Source organism: Stegostoma tigrinum, chromosome 1 (assembly GCF_030684315.1).
Source record: "Stegostoma tigrinum isolate sSteTig4 chromosome 1, sSteTig4.hap1, whole genome shotgun sequence".
NCBI lineage: Eukaryota > Metazoa > Chordata > Chondrichthyes > Orectolobiformes > Stegostomatidae > Stegostoma > Stegostoma tigrinum.
Genome location: NC_081354.1, coordinates 83,472,076 through 83,491,344, shown reverse-complemented (window position 1 = coordinate 83,491,344; position 19,269 = coordinate 83,472,076). Strand labels below are relative to the sequence as shown.

The window sequence follows — 19,269 nt, the reverse complement described above, 5'->3', positions numbered from 1 at the left end:
GAAATTTTAGGAACAATTCTGAACTAGATTAATTGCATTGATTTAAGTTGATATTCAATATGAGAGAAAAAAATGCAATGGACATAAAGTCACAACTCAACACCACAATGTTTTTGGGTGGCATGACTGACATCAACATCCATTGAAGGCTCCATTAAAACAGAGCTCAAATCACTCAGCTCCACTTCCAAGTAGCAGTTTATAGTTCCACCAAAAGAAAATAAAGCAAAGAAGGAAGATATTAACAACCAGAATAGTGAGATGGAATATATGGAGCTCTTAAGAATTCCAGGTAAAGAAGTCACAGGTCATAAATGAACTATTTGGCTGTATTAAAAGTATACAGTTTGGTTGCTTTTGTTTTCAAAATGCTCTCGTTGCATGATTTGAATATTTTACAGCATAAACAAAGTGAAAGCCAGTCAATTACCTTTCTTTCTTTTGTGAATCGAATGAGCTGCTTTGAACCTTGACCAATTACGTGAGCCTAAAGGAGTAGAAACTGACGAACTCATCAGTGTTGACTTCAAGTTTTTTATCTAATTTTAAAAAAAAACAAAAAAGTGTTCAGATCATGGACTTGGTATAAAGATTAAACCTGGAAACAGAAACCAGGAGCAGCAGAATTAGGCCATTTGGCCCTTCATCTGTTCCACCATTCAATTAGTCATGACTGGTCCGTATTCTCAATGCCACATCCATGTTTTTTCTGCATGCCCCTTCTTTCTTTAATATCTAAAAACTGTATTCACCTCTTTCTTGGTAATACTCAGTGGCCTGACCTCCACAGCCTTCTGTGGTAGCAAATTCCTCGGGTTGACACTTTGAGTGAAGAAATTTTCCTCATCTCCATCCCTTATCCTGTGACTGTGATACCTGATTCTCAATGCCATAAACAAAGGAAACACCCACCCTTCATTTAGTCTGTCCAGTCCTGTTAGAATCATATACATTTCAATCACATTCCTGCAATTTGTTTAAACTCTAGTGAATAAAGGCCCAGTCAAACCAATCTGTCTTCATACAACAGTCGTACCTGAGGACTGGAGAGAGGCAAATGTAATTCCTCTCTTCAAGAAAGGAAATAGGGAAATCCCCGGCAATTACAGACCAGTAAGTCTCACGTCTGTCGTCTGCAAGGTGTTAGAAAGGATTCTGAGGGATAGGATTTATGACCATCTGGAGGAGCATGGCTTGATCAAATACAGTCAACACGGCTTTGTGAGGGGTAGGTCATGCCTCACAAACCTTATCGAGTTTTTTCAGGATGTGACTAGAAAAGTTGATGAGGGTCGAGCTGTGGATGTGGTGTATATGGACTTCAGTAAGGCATTTGATAAGGTTCCCCATGGTAGGCTCATTCAGAAGGTCAGGAGGAATGGGATACAGGGGAACTTAGCTGCTTGGATACAGAATTGGCTGGCCAACAGAAGACAGCGAGTGGTAGTAGAAGGAAAATATTCTGCCTGGAAGTCAGTGGTGAGTGGGGTTCCACAGGGCTCTGTCCTTGGGCCTCTACTGTTTGTAATTTTTATTAATGACTTGGATGAGGGGATTGAAGGATGGGTCAGCAAGTTTGCAGACGACACAAAGGTCGGAGGTGTCGTTGACAGTATAGAGGGCTGTTGTAGGCTGCAGCGGGACATTGACAGGATGCAGAGATGGGCTGAGAGGTGGCAGATGGAGTTCAACCTGGATAAATGCGAGGTGATGCATTTTGGAAGGTCGAATTTGAAAGCTGAGTACAGGATTAAGGATAGGATTCTTGGCAGTGTGGAGGAACAGAGGGATCTTGGTGTGCAGATACATAGATCCCTTAAAATGGCCACCCAAGTGGACAGGGTTGTTAAGAAAGCATATGGTGTTTTGGCTTTCATTAACAGGGGGATTGAGTTTAAGAGTCGTGAGATCTTGTTGCAGCTCTATAAAGCTTTGGTTAGACCGCACTTGGAATACTGCATCCAGTTCTGGTCGCCGTATTATAGGAAAGATGTGGATGCTTTGGAGAGGGTTCAGAGGAGGTTTACCAGGATGCTGCCTGGACTGGAGGGCTTATCTTATGAAGAGAGGTTGACTGAGCTTGGTCTCTTTTCATTGGAGAAAAGGAGGAGGAGAGGGGACCTAATTGAGGTATACAAGATAATGAGAGGCATAGATAGAGTTGATAGCCAGAGACTATTTCCCAGGGCAGAAATGGCTAGCACGAGGGGTCATAGTTTTAAGCTGGTTGGTGGAAAGTATAGAGGGGATGTCAGAGGCGGGTTCTTTACACAGAGAGTTGTGAGAGCATGGAATGCGTTGCCAGCAGCAGTTGTGGACGCAAGGTCATTGGGGTCATTTAAAAGACTGCTGGACATGCATACGGTCACAGAAATTTGAGGGTGCATACATGAGGATCAATGGTCGGCACAACATTGTGGGTGAAGGGCCTGTTCTGTGCTGTACTGTTCTATGTTCTATGTTCTAACAGTCCTGCCACCCTTAGTATCTGTGAAATGAACCTTCACTGCACTCCCTTTATAGCACATTTCTCCTCTCTTCAGCAAGGAGACCAAAACTGCACACAATACTGCAATTACACTGGACCTTGCTAAGACTGCAACTGGAATCTTAAGTTCATTGACTAGAGTACAAGGACACCAAGTTCCCAATATGTGCCATCACATAACTTACACGGTTTCTATTTTTCACTACAAAGTGTATAACTTAAATTTTATCTATGTTATACAGCATCTACCATGTGTGTGCTCAGCACTCGACTTGCTTAGATTGCCTTGAAGCTTTCTTTTGCTCTTTTTTTACAATTCACAATCCCACCTAGTTTTGTGTCATCACCAAGCATGGAAACTGGGCATTTGGTTCCTTCATCTAAGCTTTGTATATGTGTAGATTGTATTGTCCAAGCACTGATACCCATATACCCCTTGTAGTCACTGCCTGTCACCTGGAAAAAGACTCATTCTGCCTGTCCATTCTCAGTCCATGCCAGTATATTATCCCTTAATCCTTTGTGCTTTAACTTTGCCCACAAGCCTCTTATGTGGGGCCTTATCAAAAGTCTTCTTGAAATCCACATACACAACATCCACCAGTTCTCCCTCATCTTTCTACTGGTTACATCTTTAATAAACTCCAGTAAATGAGTAAAGCATGATTTTCCATTCAGAAACCCATGTTAACTCTACCCAGTCTTACTAATGCTTTTCAAATGTGGTGTATTCACATCCTTTGAAATGGACTCGAGGATTTTCCTCACTACGGATGTTAGGCTAAATGGTCTATAATTTTGTTTTTACTTCTCTCCCATTTTTAAACAGTGGGGTTACATTTTCCAACCTCCAGAAACTACCCCAGAGAAAGAATTTTGGAAGATGACCACCAATGAATCTAATATTTTCACATCCTTTAGTGCTCTGGGATAGAGACTGTCAGGCCCTGGGACCGGTCAGCATTCAATTCCATTAATTTCTCTGGCACCTTTTTCTTTTGATTACTAATACTGATTTTCTTTAATTCCTCCAGTTTTCTAGACCCTTGGTTTCCTAACATTTCTGGAAAATTATTTATGTCCTCTTTTGACAATTAAAAGCCAAATTATATATGTTCAATTTTTCTGCCATTTCTTTGTTCCCCACTATAATTTTCCCAATTTTTGACTATAAGGGATCTACAGTTGTCTTTGCTAACTTGCTCTATTCATACATTTATTGAAGCTTTTGCAGTCAGTTTTTACATCACCTATAGATTTACTCTCAACCTCTTTTTGCCCTCTTGATTAATCTTTATCCCCTTTTGCTGAATTCTAAATTGGTGCCTGTCTCCAATTTCTTTTGTAAGCTGTGGTTAAAACAACTTTCCTGTTTTATTGTGCACCAAATAGGAATTAATAATTACTTTAATTCGTGCAGAAGTTCCTTAACTGTGAGCCATCGCTTATCCACTCCCAAGCCTTTTAGTAATGTTCCCCAATCAATCATTCCCAACATGTACCTTATACCCCTCCTCGCTTCCTTTACTTAGATTCAGTTCTCCAGTTTTGGATTTAAATCCTTCACACTCCACGTCAATGAACAATTCTATGATTACGTCTCCACACTAGAAACAACACAAAATTGTTGATTACATAAAAGAATCATAGAGCTGTACAGCATGGAAACAGACTCCTTATTTCCAACTTGTCCATGTTAACCAGATATCCTAAATTAATCTAGTCCAATTTGCCAGCATTTGGCTCATATCCCTCTAATTCCTTCCTATTCATATACCATCCAGATGCCTTTTAAATGTTGTAATTGTACCAGCCTCTACCACTTCCTCTGTCAGCTCATTTCCATACATGCACCACCCTGTGTCAAGAGGTTGCTCCTTAGGTCCCTTTTAAATCTTTGCCATCTCACCGTAAACCTGTGCCCTCTAGTTTTGGACTCTCCCACCCCAGGGAAAACACCTTGTTTATTCACCCTATCCATGATCCTTATGATTTTGTAAACCTGTATAAGATCACCCCTCAGCCTCCAAGGAAATTAGCCCCAACCTATTCGACCTCTCCCTATAGCTGAAACCCTCCAACCCTGGTAACACCCTTGTAATTCTTTTCTGAACTCTTTCAAGTTTCACAACATCCTTCCTATAGAAGGGAGACCAGAATTGCATGCAGTATTCTAAAAGTGGCCTAACCAATTTCCCATACAGCTGCAACGTGACTTCCCAACTCCAATACTCAAGGAACTGACCAATAAAGGTCAATTATGTCAATTAATTAACCCTCTTTTCCAACATTATAAAAACAATTCCATGACATCCTTACACTCTTCCCCATTTGGGGACCAGGAATAGCACTGAGTGATCAGGCTACCAGAACTACTCAAAATTGCTATATAAAAGGTTTCCCTCAAAATCTTTAAATAAGGGTTAATCAAAGATTTGTGATATTTAGAAATGTCATAGTATCCAGATAAAGATTCAAATCCTTTTCAGATTTCAGATCAAATTAACTCTAATAAAACTCAGATTATAAACTTTTATACTTTGTATTGTCTGTTATAAATGTACAAATTTTATAATCCATTTTATCAATCTAGAGAAAGTCATGACTCCTCCAGCTATACCAACCAATTAAAAAGTCATAATCATGATTTCCTTGGTCCTTTTGAGTAGGGAGAATATCCGCTATCTTTTACCAATTGTCACATCATCTTTACCTCTCAAATTCAACATATATTTGTTCAAATTGAAAATACTTCATTATTTTCATTAACTTCAATAAATACTCAAAAGGATCCACTAGATGCGATACTTACCAAACCAGGAGGCCCAAAATTAGAATGCGCTGGAATTGTTAATTTCTTCCTTAACAGGCAATTAAAATAATTTGCCAAGGGCAAAGCTGGTGGCTGGATTAATGCAGGTCAAAGGGTAAGCAACAATTCAGATCTTTGGCATTGACAGTATGGCTGATTTTGGTATTAAGGATGAATGCCCAAAGCTTCACAGTTTGCATTCTAATCCCAACGTATGTCAGGGTGTGAAATGTGTCACTGTCAGCATTGTAGTGGTTGTGAGAATTGAAAAAGCTATTGAGAGTTACGTCTGGCATGATTAGCTAATGCTAATGTCTTAACCTTGGCTGTTTCCAGGACATTTTGCAGCATGGTTTGTATTGAAAAGGGACAGTTACATAAAGCTTATCACAGCAACAAAGATCAAAAGACTCTGTTTTTATTTCTCCTTCCCAAGTCATAATGTCCTAGGCAGAAAGGTCATGCCGCATCCACTTGCGTAGGCATCCACCAATAGATAAAAATGTTGTGAAATGGGGATTTGCACAGAATTATCTTTCACCTTTGTAAAGAAGCAAAGTTTTGAACATACATGCTTATGAAATTAATAGATCCTGCTAAAGTTGAGAGAGACAGAACATATTCTGACTGAGTTGAGTGGGGGTCCATTATTGGGAGTATCAAGTTCCATACAGTGAAGCCACATGATCCATTTAGTTTTTGAAAAAATTATGGGCAAGAATGTACAAAGGCTTGATTGAAATAAAATCCAACAGGCTGATATTATTATTGGTTATAAGTGATTACAACTTTGCCAGAAAGACCAGATTTTATTCTACGCATGGAATGCTCAGGGCAGGAACAATGGGATCAAAAAGGCAATCGGTCCATCAAATGACAGACTGGCTTCACTGATTTAAAACAAAAAGGGCTGGATGTTCACTGATGGCAACAAAAAGATGACAGATGGGTGGAAAGCCATCTTGAATTGTACTCTAGGAAAGACATGGTCGCAGTGGAAGCTTGGACCACCATACAGACCTGGTTTGTCATGGAAGAAATGGAATTTAACACAAACTGGATGAAATTAGCAAAGGTATTAACTTGCCTGCAATTGTCAAAGCTCCAAATGATAATGCTATACCATCTGAACTTATCGAGTACAGGAAGTCTGCACTCCTGTGGCATCTACACAAACTTCTGGTTTTGCTGGAGGAAGAATGTAGTACCCCACAATATGCATGGTACAAAGACTGTGAACCTGAATGAGAATAAGTGGCTACAATATCTGTCCACACATCCCCCTGCTGAGCAATGTGTGAAAAGTAGCCTTATCAAATTACAGCTTTTGATTGAATACTTATTTCCTAAATCCCAGTGTGGCTTCAAAATTGAAAAATACAGATTGTCATGGATCCAAAACTTCCAATCTGGGTCAGGAGCATCAGAAAAAAAGCACAGGGAATCTTTATAGAAGGCACCTTCCCTTTCTCCATTAAAAGCTGCCATATTCAAGTTAGCAAACAAAGTTTGAGACCCAAAGGCTATGTGTAAGGCAAGTGTGAAAGGGAAGCATGGCAGCAGGTGAGAAAAGGGTTACAGAGATAGTAGGAACTGCCAGATGCTGGAGAATCTCAGATACAACGGTGTGAAGCTGGATGAACACAGCGGGCTAAGCAGCATCAGAGGAGCAGGAAAGCTGATGTTTTGGGTCGAGACCCTTCTTCAGAAAATTTTCTGATGCTGCTTGGCCTGCTGTGTTCATCCAGCTTCACATTGTGTTATTTTAGGTGAGAACAGGGTTTGGATTGGAGTGCTGTGGTGGGATTATTGAGGGATTACTGTGATCGACTGATTGGGGTTGGGTGTCAGGATCACTAATATATAGCTGCTAGAGCAATTCAGTCCTCTAGCATTGCATATGTAACTATCCAGGTATGAGTTGGAACCCTTTGATGTCACCCACTCTAAGTTATACCTTTTTTAATAGTTCCAGGTGCTGGGTAATTGCCCATCAGAAGTCTACATTTCCGATTGCAATTATCTAGTAAATCAGTGCACTGGAACCACCATGGAGATCAGACGTGCACCTTTCAAAATATATTTGGTTAAAGACTAACTGGAGACCAGAAAATCTGAGCTATGATCCTCTCAGATCAGCAAATGAAAGCACAATATCTGTGAATGGAGGTAACTACTAAATATTGCCTTCATTGATTTCATTAAAGAATTCACCCATGTGAGCAGTGGCAGCTTATTTAAGCCAAACAATCTATTAAGTGTGATGTCCTGCTTCCAGGACATGATGAATGGATAAGGTCATCGATAACAGGACAATATCCCTTGGGGGTTCTGACAAAGTTGCATTCAGCTATCAACACTTGCGTTTCTTTAAAGCTCAGCCACTGTCACATACCCTTATTTCATAAAAGGGTGCCTCCTAACAGAGCAATTTAATAGCTGTTCAGCCTTATCTGCTGTGATCCAAGAAAAAAAAAGTGTGCCAATTTCACGGCTCCATGCTGATACTACTGCACTAATAATCCATACCTAGGAACACCTTCAGTAAATATAAACAGACTCTCTCTTACCTGCAAAGCTTTTGGTTTGACCATCAGCATTAAGATGACAATTGTCATAGTAATTACAGCAATATTGTAGACTATCAGAATTGACAATGTGACCACAAAGGTTGTGGACATATCTACCTAGGCTCCTCAATCACCAGAATTTGATCAGACCATAGGATGCTGAAATCAACACGCAAAGTGAAAAACTGCTGCTATCCAAACTGAGTTGAAGGTGCAGTCCAACTAGCAACAAGCTTAAACGAGAAATTCATACCTTGAGTCTACCAAGCCCCACGTCCTCAATGTGCTCCTTTATTGTAGCAACATCTGGACAGTATATCTTTTACAGCTTCCAACTTTACTATGGCAGATGTTTCTTCAGTATCTCTTGGGAAAACAAGGCAACCAACTTAGAGATCCTGGAGGGTGCTATTTCTATCAGATTCATTTTAAGCCAACAAAATTTGCAAAGTTCAGATGGTTGACAACCAAAGAATGACGAATCACACAACCTCCTGGACATTCATAGCTCCACTACCACAAAATCTGGAAATAAGATACTGGCACAGAGACTAAGAGGTAACAACCAACATGCACCACCCTCTGGGCATAGACTGTTTGGGAGAGATGAAAGATTAGCTAATCTAGAAGAAGGCCCAGAGAAAATGGAGGTCAGTAAATGGTGGATCTTCTCAGGCTGACCGGTCTTCCTCTGCAGCAGCATTGGTTGCCACACCAGTGTTGAAACACAGCTTTCCCTGTCACTGTAGATGGTAGTTGTGTGCTTCAAAGGTGCTATCTAAGCAGTCTTGATGAATTTTTGCATTGCATCTTGGTGCACCCTGTTGCTAGTGAGTGATGTCAATTAAGGAAGTGAATGTTGATGGATATGGAGCCTATCAAGTGGACTGGATTATTCTGTATTTCTAGCCTTTTACATGGCCCTGTGAGCACTGTACTCATATGGCTAGTCCAGCCATGGCTACTTTCTGGTCAACGGTAACCCCCCAGGATGTTGATAATAGGGGATTCAGTGATGGTAATGCCATTGAAAAATCAAGGGGCATTGATTACTGTCTCTGTTGCCAGAGATGGTGATTGTCTGTGTGGCAGGGATCTTTCTTGTCACTTGTTTGCACAAGCCTGGATATTGTCTATGCCTTTCTGTATTTACCTGGATCTGCTTCAGTATCTGAGGAATCGCAAATAGTGCTGAACATTGTACAATCATCATTGAACATCCCCATTTCCGACCTTAAGATGGAGAACAGGTCACTGATGCAACAGCTGGAAATGGTTGGACATAGGACACTCCCTTTGGAATTAGCCAGGTTCCATGGGTTCAAGTCCCATCTGCTCCAGAAGGTTCTAATTACATCTGAGAGTTGATTAGAAAATATCTGCCTTGAGGAATTTCAGCAAAGATGTGCTGGAATAAAGATAATTGAACTCTAACAGCCACAAACATCTTTACTTGTGCTAGGTAAAACTCCAACCACTGGAGGGACACAGTCACCCACCCGCCTCCTGATACCCATACACAGTAGTTTTGCTTGGACTCCTTCAATGACACGCTCAAACAAATGCAGCCTTGATGTCAAGGGCTGTCACTCTCATCTCATGTCTGGAATTCAGGTATTTTGCCCATGTTTGACGAAGGCTGTAATGAAATCAGGAGCAGAGTGATCCCGGTAGAACCAAACTGAGCATCAGAGAGCAGCATTTTGCTAAGAAAGAGCTGTTTGTTAACATTCTTCTGCATGATATAGCACATTTTAATGCACAACAGCACCAAATCATAAACTTAAACTCCCGTTTCAATGCATATTCACAATTGGTCATTGTTAGTTTCTGGATAGGCTTCATTGCAGAAATGACACTCAGTGTCAATAACACTCAGCTTAGTTACTACAGTTCATTTCATATTTCAAAACTTGCCAATATTCCATACTATCAGTTCTTTACTAAATTTATAGCATTTAGCCCACCAAAACACGTCCAATGAATTTATAAAATTCAAGCAATACCATAACAGGTAACTACTTATCTAACAATACATTGCAATAATTCTTTGTGCACAGGTTTAATATTTATAATTCAAAGTCACTATATGCTCCCAGAGGTTGATACTATCCAGAGGCAGAAGCAATTGGAAAATGGCACAGTGGTCTTTTTGATCAAAATTAAAACTGGAAAAAAAATTTGCCTATCATGTAGCAGCTTTCACAATTTCAGAAGTACGAATTATTTGAAGATGAGAGTTAAATGGAACCTCGAAAATATGAATATTACAGTTAGCTGCTATTGTAAATAGCACAATAGCCTTTATTGCAAGGGCATGTTGTCGTATAAGAGTTACAAAGTTATCTTGCAATTTTGGAATTTAGGTGAAAGTGTTTTGCACAGCTTTCTGCAGGTCTCCTTACTAAAAGAAGGATATACTTGCCTTTCGGAGAGTGCAAAAAGGTTCACTAGATTGATAACAAAAGTGTGTAGCTGGATGAACACAGCAGGCCATGCCCTTATGAAGGGTCTAGGCTTGAAACGTCAGCTTTTGTGCTCCTGAGATGCTGCTTGGCCTGCTGTGTTCATCCAGCTACACACTTTGTTATCTCGGATTCGCCAGCATCTGCAGTTCCCGTTATCTCTGATCACTAGACTGATAATTTGGTTAAGAGACTAGTTTCAGTAGGAGAAAATAGACCAATGTGCTCTGAAGTTGAGAAGATAAGAGTTTTGTGGCACCTAGAACACTTAGCCTTTTGTAGGGCCTGATAAGGTAAATTTCCTAGCTGAAGACAGAAAACTGGAAGTTATAATGTGAGGATAAAGAATCGGTCATTCGAAATGAAGAAATATCTTCACTTAGGGATTGTGAAACTCTACACCAGACAGTTTTAGTTCCCAAGCTTTTGAGTATATTCAAGAATTAAATCAATAAAGCTGAGCAAAAGAGATGGGGATCCATCAGGGAAATGGTATTGACATAAAACAGCTGTAATCTCATTGAACGATAAAAGAATTGTAATGTGTACTCCTGTTCCTATGTCTGGTATTTCTTCAAGCAAGAAGTCTCATTATATTTTAATGGCAAACCTGTCTCCAGAATGCAGGCGGGTCAATCTCTCCATCATAACTGTAGATGGGAGTGATAGAACAGGGTGGGGTCAGGTTTTCCAATTTCTTCATTGATTTTAAGTTCATACCCCATTCTGGAGGTTAATGTACAACCTCTCCCTGCATCAACCTTACCCTACCAGGAGTCTCAGATTGCTGACATGGAGAACGTGGCATTAAGTTAAGTTGATACAAATACATCATTACTAAAAATAAATACATAATCCTTACCTCAGTCATTTGTGGTTCTGGATGCCCATATAAATCCACTGTGGATTTTTCTGCACTTTTCACAGTGACTGAAGCAAGATCTGTATTTTTTTGAAATGCTGGATCAGAGAAGCTGCTCGGTTTGTCAAAGATATTGGAAGCATTGTCACTGAGTAGGTTCCTTTGTCCAGATAGGCAATTTGCTTTTAAGGAGTAGCCATCTTTCATTGAAATAGTTTTTCTATTTTGTTGGTTTTTTGTATGTTTGAAGCAGTCTGCATCAGCTGTAGACTCCTTACCAGACTTCCCATCTTGGGAATTGGAGTACATTGAAGATAAAGATGATTTCAGATTCATGCAATCTGTTTGTCTACACATTTTTCCTAACAGATGAAAACTGCCATCATGTTTGTTGTTAAAAGAGCCATCAGCTAGACTTCTTTTTACTGGATTTGTCATAACTTTCTTCGTTGGTAATTGCCACTTTAGCTCAAGAGGACTAAGTACGATATTAGGCTGAAGAGCCACCCAGCTGAAAGATGACCTCCCACTTTTTTGGGATGTTAATTTTTCATGTAAACGATTAATAACTCGCTGCTTTTTTGCAGTTGTACCTTGTGATGAACTGACCTTGGAAGAGTCATCTTCAACAGGTGACACTGATCTTCTTTCACGGAAATATCTAAAAACTGAAAAATAATCTAATTGTACCACAGGCTGCAAGCTCAATTTGGAAACAATGTTCTTACTGGCAGTGTGTTCCTGTTCAGTTACCAAATCAAGATTTGATGTATAGTTAAGCAATCCTGACTTCACTAAAGAATTTCTGACAAACACTTTTGGATCATCTACTCCATTAACTAAATCAGCCTGAGGAGACACAGCTAAATCTTCAGTAACATGAGAAAATAACTCGACACTATTATTGAAGGTACTGTGCAAGGTATGACTGAAATCATCTTTGTGGGGTTGAAACAAGTGTGATGTTATTGAATCTATATGCTCAAGATTTTCCTCCAAAGACGCAGAAGCTACGGGTTTACAATCAGCTTCAAGACTACAAATTCCACCTAACTTCTCTGGAGACAATCCAACAAACTCCGAATTATTTGAGTGTTCTGTAGAGGAAACTGCCTTACATGAAGTGTTGCTACTCCGGGTGCAACAAGTTCCCACTGTACTGGGATGGTCAATACTTTCCTCATTGTAAGCCTCAGCATTGTTCTTCCATATGCCATGCTCAATTTCACCGTTGAATGAAATGATACATCTTGATGGTTCCTTGAGTTTTGATTTCCTTGTACAAGAAGGTGTGCTGGTCTGCAGTGGGGATCTATCCAGCTTCTTTACAGCTCTGGAATTACATTTGAACTTCTGAGCTTCGCAAGAAATTCTGCATGCTTTTTTTGGTTTATTAAAAGAGATAGATGATTCTGAAGATTCTATCAAGGATCCAAGCAATTCCTGAAGGAGAAATGGAAGGACACAATTAGAAAATTGCTAATTTATATACATGTGCATACGTATCTAAATGTCCACAAATATGCATAGAAACTCAAACTACAATCGCTACTCAATAAATAAAGTTAATTATTTTCCTATTAAATAATTAATTTTTGTCTGAATTATATTTAACATCCAAATGTTTGTTCTGAATAAAATGTTAAAGCAAAGCGTGAAATTTCACTGATCTCGTACTTTGCTTAGGTTTTTTTTAAAAAAATGTATTCATGCATGGGATATGGGCGTGGCTGGCTCGCCAACATTTATTGCTGATCCCTAGTTGTCTCTGACGCTGCGGTGGTGAGCTGCTTTCTTGAACTTGTGCAGTCCATGTGCTGTAGGTAGATCTGCAATGCCTAAACAAAGTGTAAGATCAGTGAAATTTCATGATTTGCCATAACATTTTTATTGAGAACACACATTTGGATACTAAATGTAATTTGGACAAATTTATTCCTTCTTGTTTAATGGAGAATCCATAGATGATTGGGCCTAGGACACCACCACGAAGAACTCGTGCAGAGATATCCTGGAGCCAAGATGACTGAGCCCCACCAACCGCAAGCATATTTCTTGTACCAGGTATGTCTCTAACCAGCAGAGATTTTTCCTGGATTCCCATTTCACTAGAGCTCCTTGATGCCATACTCAACCAAATGACACCTTGTCAAGGGCTGTCACTCTTGCCTCATCTCTGGAATTCAGCTCATGTGTCCATGTTTGAACTAAGGCTGTAATGAGGTCAGAAGTACAATAGCCCTGGTAGAACCCAAACTAGGCATCATACAAGGTGGCTTCAAACAAAATACAGCTTAAAAGATGTGCTGGATTTTAACTTTCACGAGTCGAACGTGGATTCCACATAATAATGTGCATTGATTCGGAATTGAACTAAATGCCTTTGTCCCTGAAAGAAATTATCTCTACGTTTGAAAGTCAGTAATGATTTATACTCCCAACAACCCTCCAGTTCTTGCCTGCTTTTACAAAACCATAAAAACAACCACAAAATAATCCAGTATGTGAAATGAAATTGTTAAATTGTAAGCATGTGAACATGCTCAACAGACAATTTCTCCACATGGTATCACAGTATGCCATCAACAACTGTACATCCTCCTTTTATTTTGTTAAGTTTTTGAACAGCTTTACTCTGTAAGCAAGACAAATAAAAATGTAGAAAATGCAAAAAGTTGTGCAGAAGAAAGCAGCATATTGCAAAGGAACACCAAATGTCAGATACAGGAGCTAGTGGCATTGCAGTATTGGCTCACTGGACCAGCATTCCGCAGATATGTTTTGTGACATGGATTTGAAGGCCTCCAGGAGAGAATTGAATTGAATTAACCCTTTAATCTCACATATACTCAATGAGTATAGTGAAAAGTTTATATATTGCCACTTAGGTGCAAAGGTACATAGGTACAGCTTTAGTTACACGATCTGAGGAAATAAATATAATGTTCTGAGCTTTTATTTCTGCAACGATGGACAATGGTCTTCCAACCCAAACCACTCTAGCGCCTAGCCTCCGGTCCATGCCAAGGCTGGGAGAATAGCTGCAGCAGCCAGGCCGAGCCAAGGATGCCACACCAGGAGGCTACACTGGAAAGTAGCTACAATAGGTGGGGAGGCCATTACACCAAGCCGGGAGGTCACCATGCCATACTGGAGGCTGCTACACCAAGCTGAAAGGTTGCCACAACATGCCAGTAGGTCACGACGGGACGTCACTGCCAAGCCGGGAGGTTGCAATCTTAGACTGGGAGTCAGACAAGCTCCAGCTGGGGCGTCCAACTCTGCCAACATCTTGGACTGGATGTCGTTGGTGAAATTTGGATTCAACTATTAAAATCTGGAATTAAAACTAGTCTAACTATGTCTAACTGGTCTAAATAACTTTTTTTTATTTATTCATGCGATGAAGGCATCGCTGTCTAGGCGAGCATTTATTGCCTATCCGTAATTGTCAAGAGGACAGTTAAGATTCAACCACTTTGCTGTGGGTCTAGAATCGCATGTAGGCAAGGATGGTAGTTTGCTTCCCCCAAGGACATTAGTGAACCAGATGAGTTTTTCTGATAATCAACAACGGATTGATGGTCATTAGACTCTTAATTCCAGACTTTTATTGAAATCAAATTCCAACAGCTGCCTTGCAGGATTCAAACCTGGGTCCCCAGAACATTATCCGGGACCCTGGATTAACAGTCCAGTAATAATACCACTCGGCCAACACCTCCCCCGAGCGGGGGTAGTCAACACAAAAACCAAGCTGGTTCACCAGTATCCTTTAGGAGAGAAAAGGCTGCCATCATCACCTGGTCTGACCTACATAAGATTGACACAATTGCCTACCAAAGCATCTAACTGCTACGATATATGATAAAAGGAATTAAATTACATACAATTCAAAATTGACCATCATACTATAACATATTAGAATACACAGCTAATCCTGAGGCCTTCCAGAGGAATGGCACAGTGAGGAGGGGTTTGTGTTGCAAATCCTCAACAATAACTCAAAATCTAATGGTATCATGTCAGATAAAAGCAAGGAATCCTGTTTGTTATCATTTACATCAACCAACATACTTCGACCCTCATGACAGTCTAAGACCAGGTGTACACTGAAAGGCACATGTCAGGACCCTTGGAAGTCTTAGTGTATTGACTACGAGGTAATTGCCCTCAGAAGTTTAAATTTCTGATAGGCAATTATTCAGCATCTGGAAACCTTCAAACAAGTTTGAGTTGCAGAGTTAGAGACTTCAAAATATTCAGAGAGATTTATTTGCATCATATCCAGCAAAAAAGTGTAAAGGATTAAAACCTGCTTTGAATGTGTCAAGCGCAGAAAATGTACACTGGTTGGGTGACCACTACTGACTCAGCTGGCGAAGTTTCAAAGTTAATAGCTGTAGAATGGGCCTGTGATAAGCAATGAGGAAACCAAGAGGGAAATTTGATTTGATTTATTTATTGTCATGTACTTAAGTACAGCAAAAAACTTTGTTTACAAGCAGTACAGCCAGATTATAGTAAACAAGAACATACAAATCATAGGGTGAAAAAAAGAACAAGACACAGCCATACAAGCTACATTGCCCAGGGTGTGCACTAGGCAACAGCCTTATTTGAAGTGAAAGAATCCATTTATCAGTCTAATAACATCAGGGAAGAAGTTGTTCTTGAACCTGCTGGTGCATGTGTTCAAGCTGCTATATCTCCTGCCTCACAGAAGCAGTTGTAGGAGACCATTACTGGGGTGCAGCAACAGGCTATGTAAATAGAGTACTTGGATTGAAGGTTAGCTTCCATGATGGTCTAGGCTGTGCACACAACCTTCTGTAGTTTCCTATGGTCCAAGGCAGAGCAGTTGCCACATCAGGCCATTATGCACCTAGACAGTATGCTTTCAATGGTGTAGCCGTAGAAGCTGGTGAGAGATGCTGTGAAATGCCAAATTTCCTGAGCTGCCTGACAAAGAAGAGGTGTTGTTGTGCCTTCTTGATTGTCACATCTACATGGGACATCCAGGACAGGTTGTCGGTTATCGTCACTCCGACGAACTTAACGCTCTCCACCCTCTCAATCCCAACTGTTGATGTAGATGGGGAAGTATTCTCCTCTCGTCTTTCTGGAGTTAATGATCAGTTCTTTAGTTTTGCTGACATTGAAAGAGGTTGTTCTCATTGCGCCACGTCACCAAACCCTCTCTTTTCTGTATTCTAACTCATTGTTGTTTGATATCTATTTTACCACGATGGTGTCATCAGCAAAGTTGTAGATGATGTTCGTATGGCATTTGGCAACTTTCATGAGTGTACAGGGAGTACACAAGGCAGCTGAGAACACATCTTTGGGGGGCTCCCTTGTTTAGTGTTATCATGGAGGAGGTGCAGTTGTCTATCTTCACAGATTGCAGTCTGTAGGTCAGGAAGCCAAGGTTGCAGTTGCAGAAATATGTGCCTTACTTCATTCACACCAATGTACCTGTACCAGATGCATCTATCCACAATAGTATCAATAGGAGTGACCATTGAACAGTCTTTGTGGAGGTGAAGTCCAGATTTCACATGAGGATAGTCTCCATCTGTTGTAATGCTAGACAATAGTTTTGAAAAGGGATTGATTTTGAGCCGATCTTGAAATTCAAAACTGGACAAATCATGAGTCATTGTGGACAAGCAATAGCTGAATTACATTCAACCAAAGTCTGTAACCTCATGGGCTGGTTTTTCACCCACTCCACCATATCACCAAGCGAGGAGTACCACTAAGCCAGGACCATGGTGGAGTTTCGAAGGGCAAGCCAAAACAGGAGGCATAACCAAATAAAAAGGTGACAGCCTGAAGTTACAACACAGGACCATTTTTATGCAAAGTAGTGGCGGCAGCATGTGATGGATAGCTGATCCATAACCAAAGGATCAGATCTAAACTCTACAGGCCACATCTACAATTAACTAGAGGATGACAGTCCACAAATAACGATCTCTGGAAGTTGCCAGCATCATAGAAACCTGCCTTCAGTCAATTCAGTTCACTCCACATGATAAATAAATGGCCAAAAGCACTGGATATCTCAAATGGTAATTGCTCTGAGAATGTTCCAGCAGTAGTACTGAAGATTTGTGCTCCAGAAGTAACCATGTTATAATCACATCACTTCAGTAAACCTCTTTCGCAGTCCCTCAGGATCAAGGATGAGTTGGTCCCACTCCAGGGGTTCGATTCTGCAGTGTCTAAACAGTCTAATCCTGGATCCACAGACTGCCAAAGGTAAGGTAGGTGGGATTTTCTGGATTTGACACGCACTTTCTGCTGCTTGCACTTGGGCTCCACGTGCTTTACTTGTTAATGCTCCGAGTGGTTGGCATCTTCATGGATGCTTCTCCTCTAGTTTGGTCACTCCAGCACAAGCAACTCCCGTGTGTTGTCAGAGCTGCTGTTGTTTAGGGTGGCTTTCAGGGTGTCCTTGCAGCGTTTCCTCTGCCCTCCTAGTGATCACTTACCATTACAGAGCTCAGAGTAAAGTACTGATTTGGGGAGTCTTGTGTCAGAACACAGACAACATTTAGTCATACAATCCTACAGCACAGGGACAGTCCCTTTGACAAAACTCGTCCATGCCAACCAAAATGTCCGTCCATGCTAATTCATCCAAATGCTTTTCAAATATTGTTCGTGCACCCGCCTCAACAACTTCCACTGGCAGCTTATTGAATATGGGTACCACCCTCTGTGCAAAAAAAGTTGCCCCTCAGGTTCCCATATATTCTTTCCCTTCTTAAATTAAACTGATGTGTTCTACCCCTCGATTCCACAAACCTGGGAAAAAATTCAGTGCATTCACCCTTTCTGTGCCTCTTGTGATCTCACACACTTCTATAAGATCCCCCTTCAGTCCCCTATGCTCTAAGAAAAAAGTCCTAGCTTGTCCAACCTCTCCCTATAACTCAATCCCTGGAGTCCTGGCAACATCCTTGTAAATTTAGAGATAGTAAGAACTGCCGATGCTAGAGTCAGAGATAACACAGTGTAGAGCTAGAGGAGCATAGCGGACCAGGCAGCAGAGGAGCAGGAAGGTTGGCTTTTTGGGTCGGGACCTCCTGACCCGAAACATCAACTTTCCTGCTCGGCCCACTGTGCTCCTCCAGCTCCACACTGTTATCCTTGTGAATTTCTTCTACACTCTTTCCAGTTGAGGAACATCATTCCTCTAGAAAGATGACCAAAGCTGAACACAATTCTCCCACTGCAGCCTCACCAACATGTTGTACAACTCCAACATAACTTCTCAATTTCTATAAAATGTCCTGACTGAAAGCCAGTGTGCCAAAAGCCATCTTCACTGCCCTGTCTACTAGTAACTCCACTTTCAGAGAACTATGTACCTGAATTCCAAGGTCCCCCTGTTCTACTACACTCCTTGAGGCCCTACCATTTACTGTGAAACTCCTAACTTGATTTAACTTTCCAAAATGCAACACCTCACACTTATCTATATTAAACTCCATTTGCCATTTTTGGATTAAACTCCATTTGCCATTTCTGGATAACTTCTCCAGCTGGTCAAGATCCTGCTGCAATTTCTGATAATCCTCCTCACTGATCATGATACCGCCTATTTTAGTGCCTTCTGCAAACTTACTAATCATGCCTTGTACATTCTCATCCAAATCACTGATATAGATAACAAACAGCAATAGGCCCTGCTCCACTCCAAGGTACACGCACTAATCACAGTCCTCCAGTCCAACAAGTATGTTTTCACTATTATTCTCTGCCTGCTACCATCTCGCAAATTGTGAATCTAATTTGCCAACACTCCCTGGATTCCGTGATTTAACCTTCTAGAGCAGCCTATCATGCGGAGCTTTATCAAAGGCCTCACTGAAATCCATATAGACTACATCTACCACCCTGCCCTCATCACTTCATCAAAGGACTCCAACAAATTTGAGGCATGATCTCCCACACACGAAGCCATGCTGACTATTCTTAAGCAAACCTTGTCTTTATAAATTCATGTATATCTTATCTCTAAGAATCTTCTCAAGTAACTTGCCTCCACAGATGTTAAC

General features: G+C 40.7%; 1 protein-coding gene across 2 annotated transcripts in view; it reads right to left on the bottom strand.

Annotated features, from left to right (window-relative positions):
* Positions 1–19,269, bottom strand: part of haspin (histone H3 associated protein kinase) — a 61,138-nt gene that overhangs the window by 24,427 nt on the left and 17,442 nt on the right. Inside the window, exons 4-6 of one of the 2 annotated variants that reach the window (XM_048562336.2) lie at positions 11,198–12,640; positions 3,991–4,095; positions 431–539 (exon numbers count right to left, since the gene is read on the bottom strand). In XM_048562336.2, coding sequence (XP_048418293.1) covers positions 431–539; positions 3,991–4,095; positions 11,198–12,640 — 1,657 coding nt within the window. The remainder of the gene's footprint in view (positions 1–430; positions 540–3,990; positions 4,096–11,197; positions 12,641–19,269) is intronic. The other variant, XM_048562419.2, reaches the window with a different exon arrangement.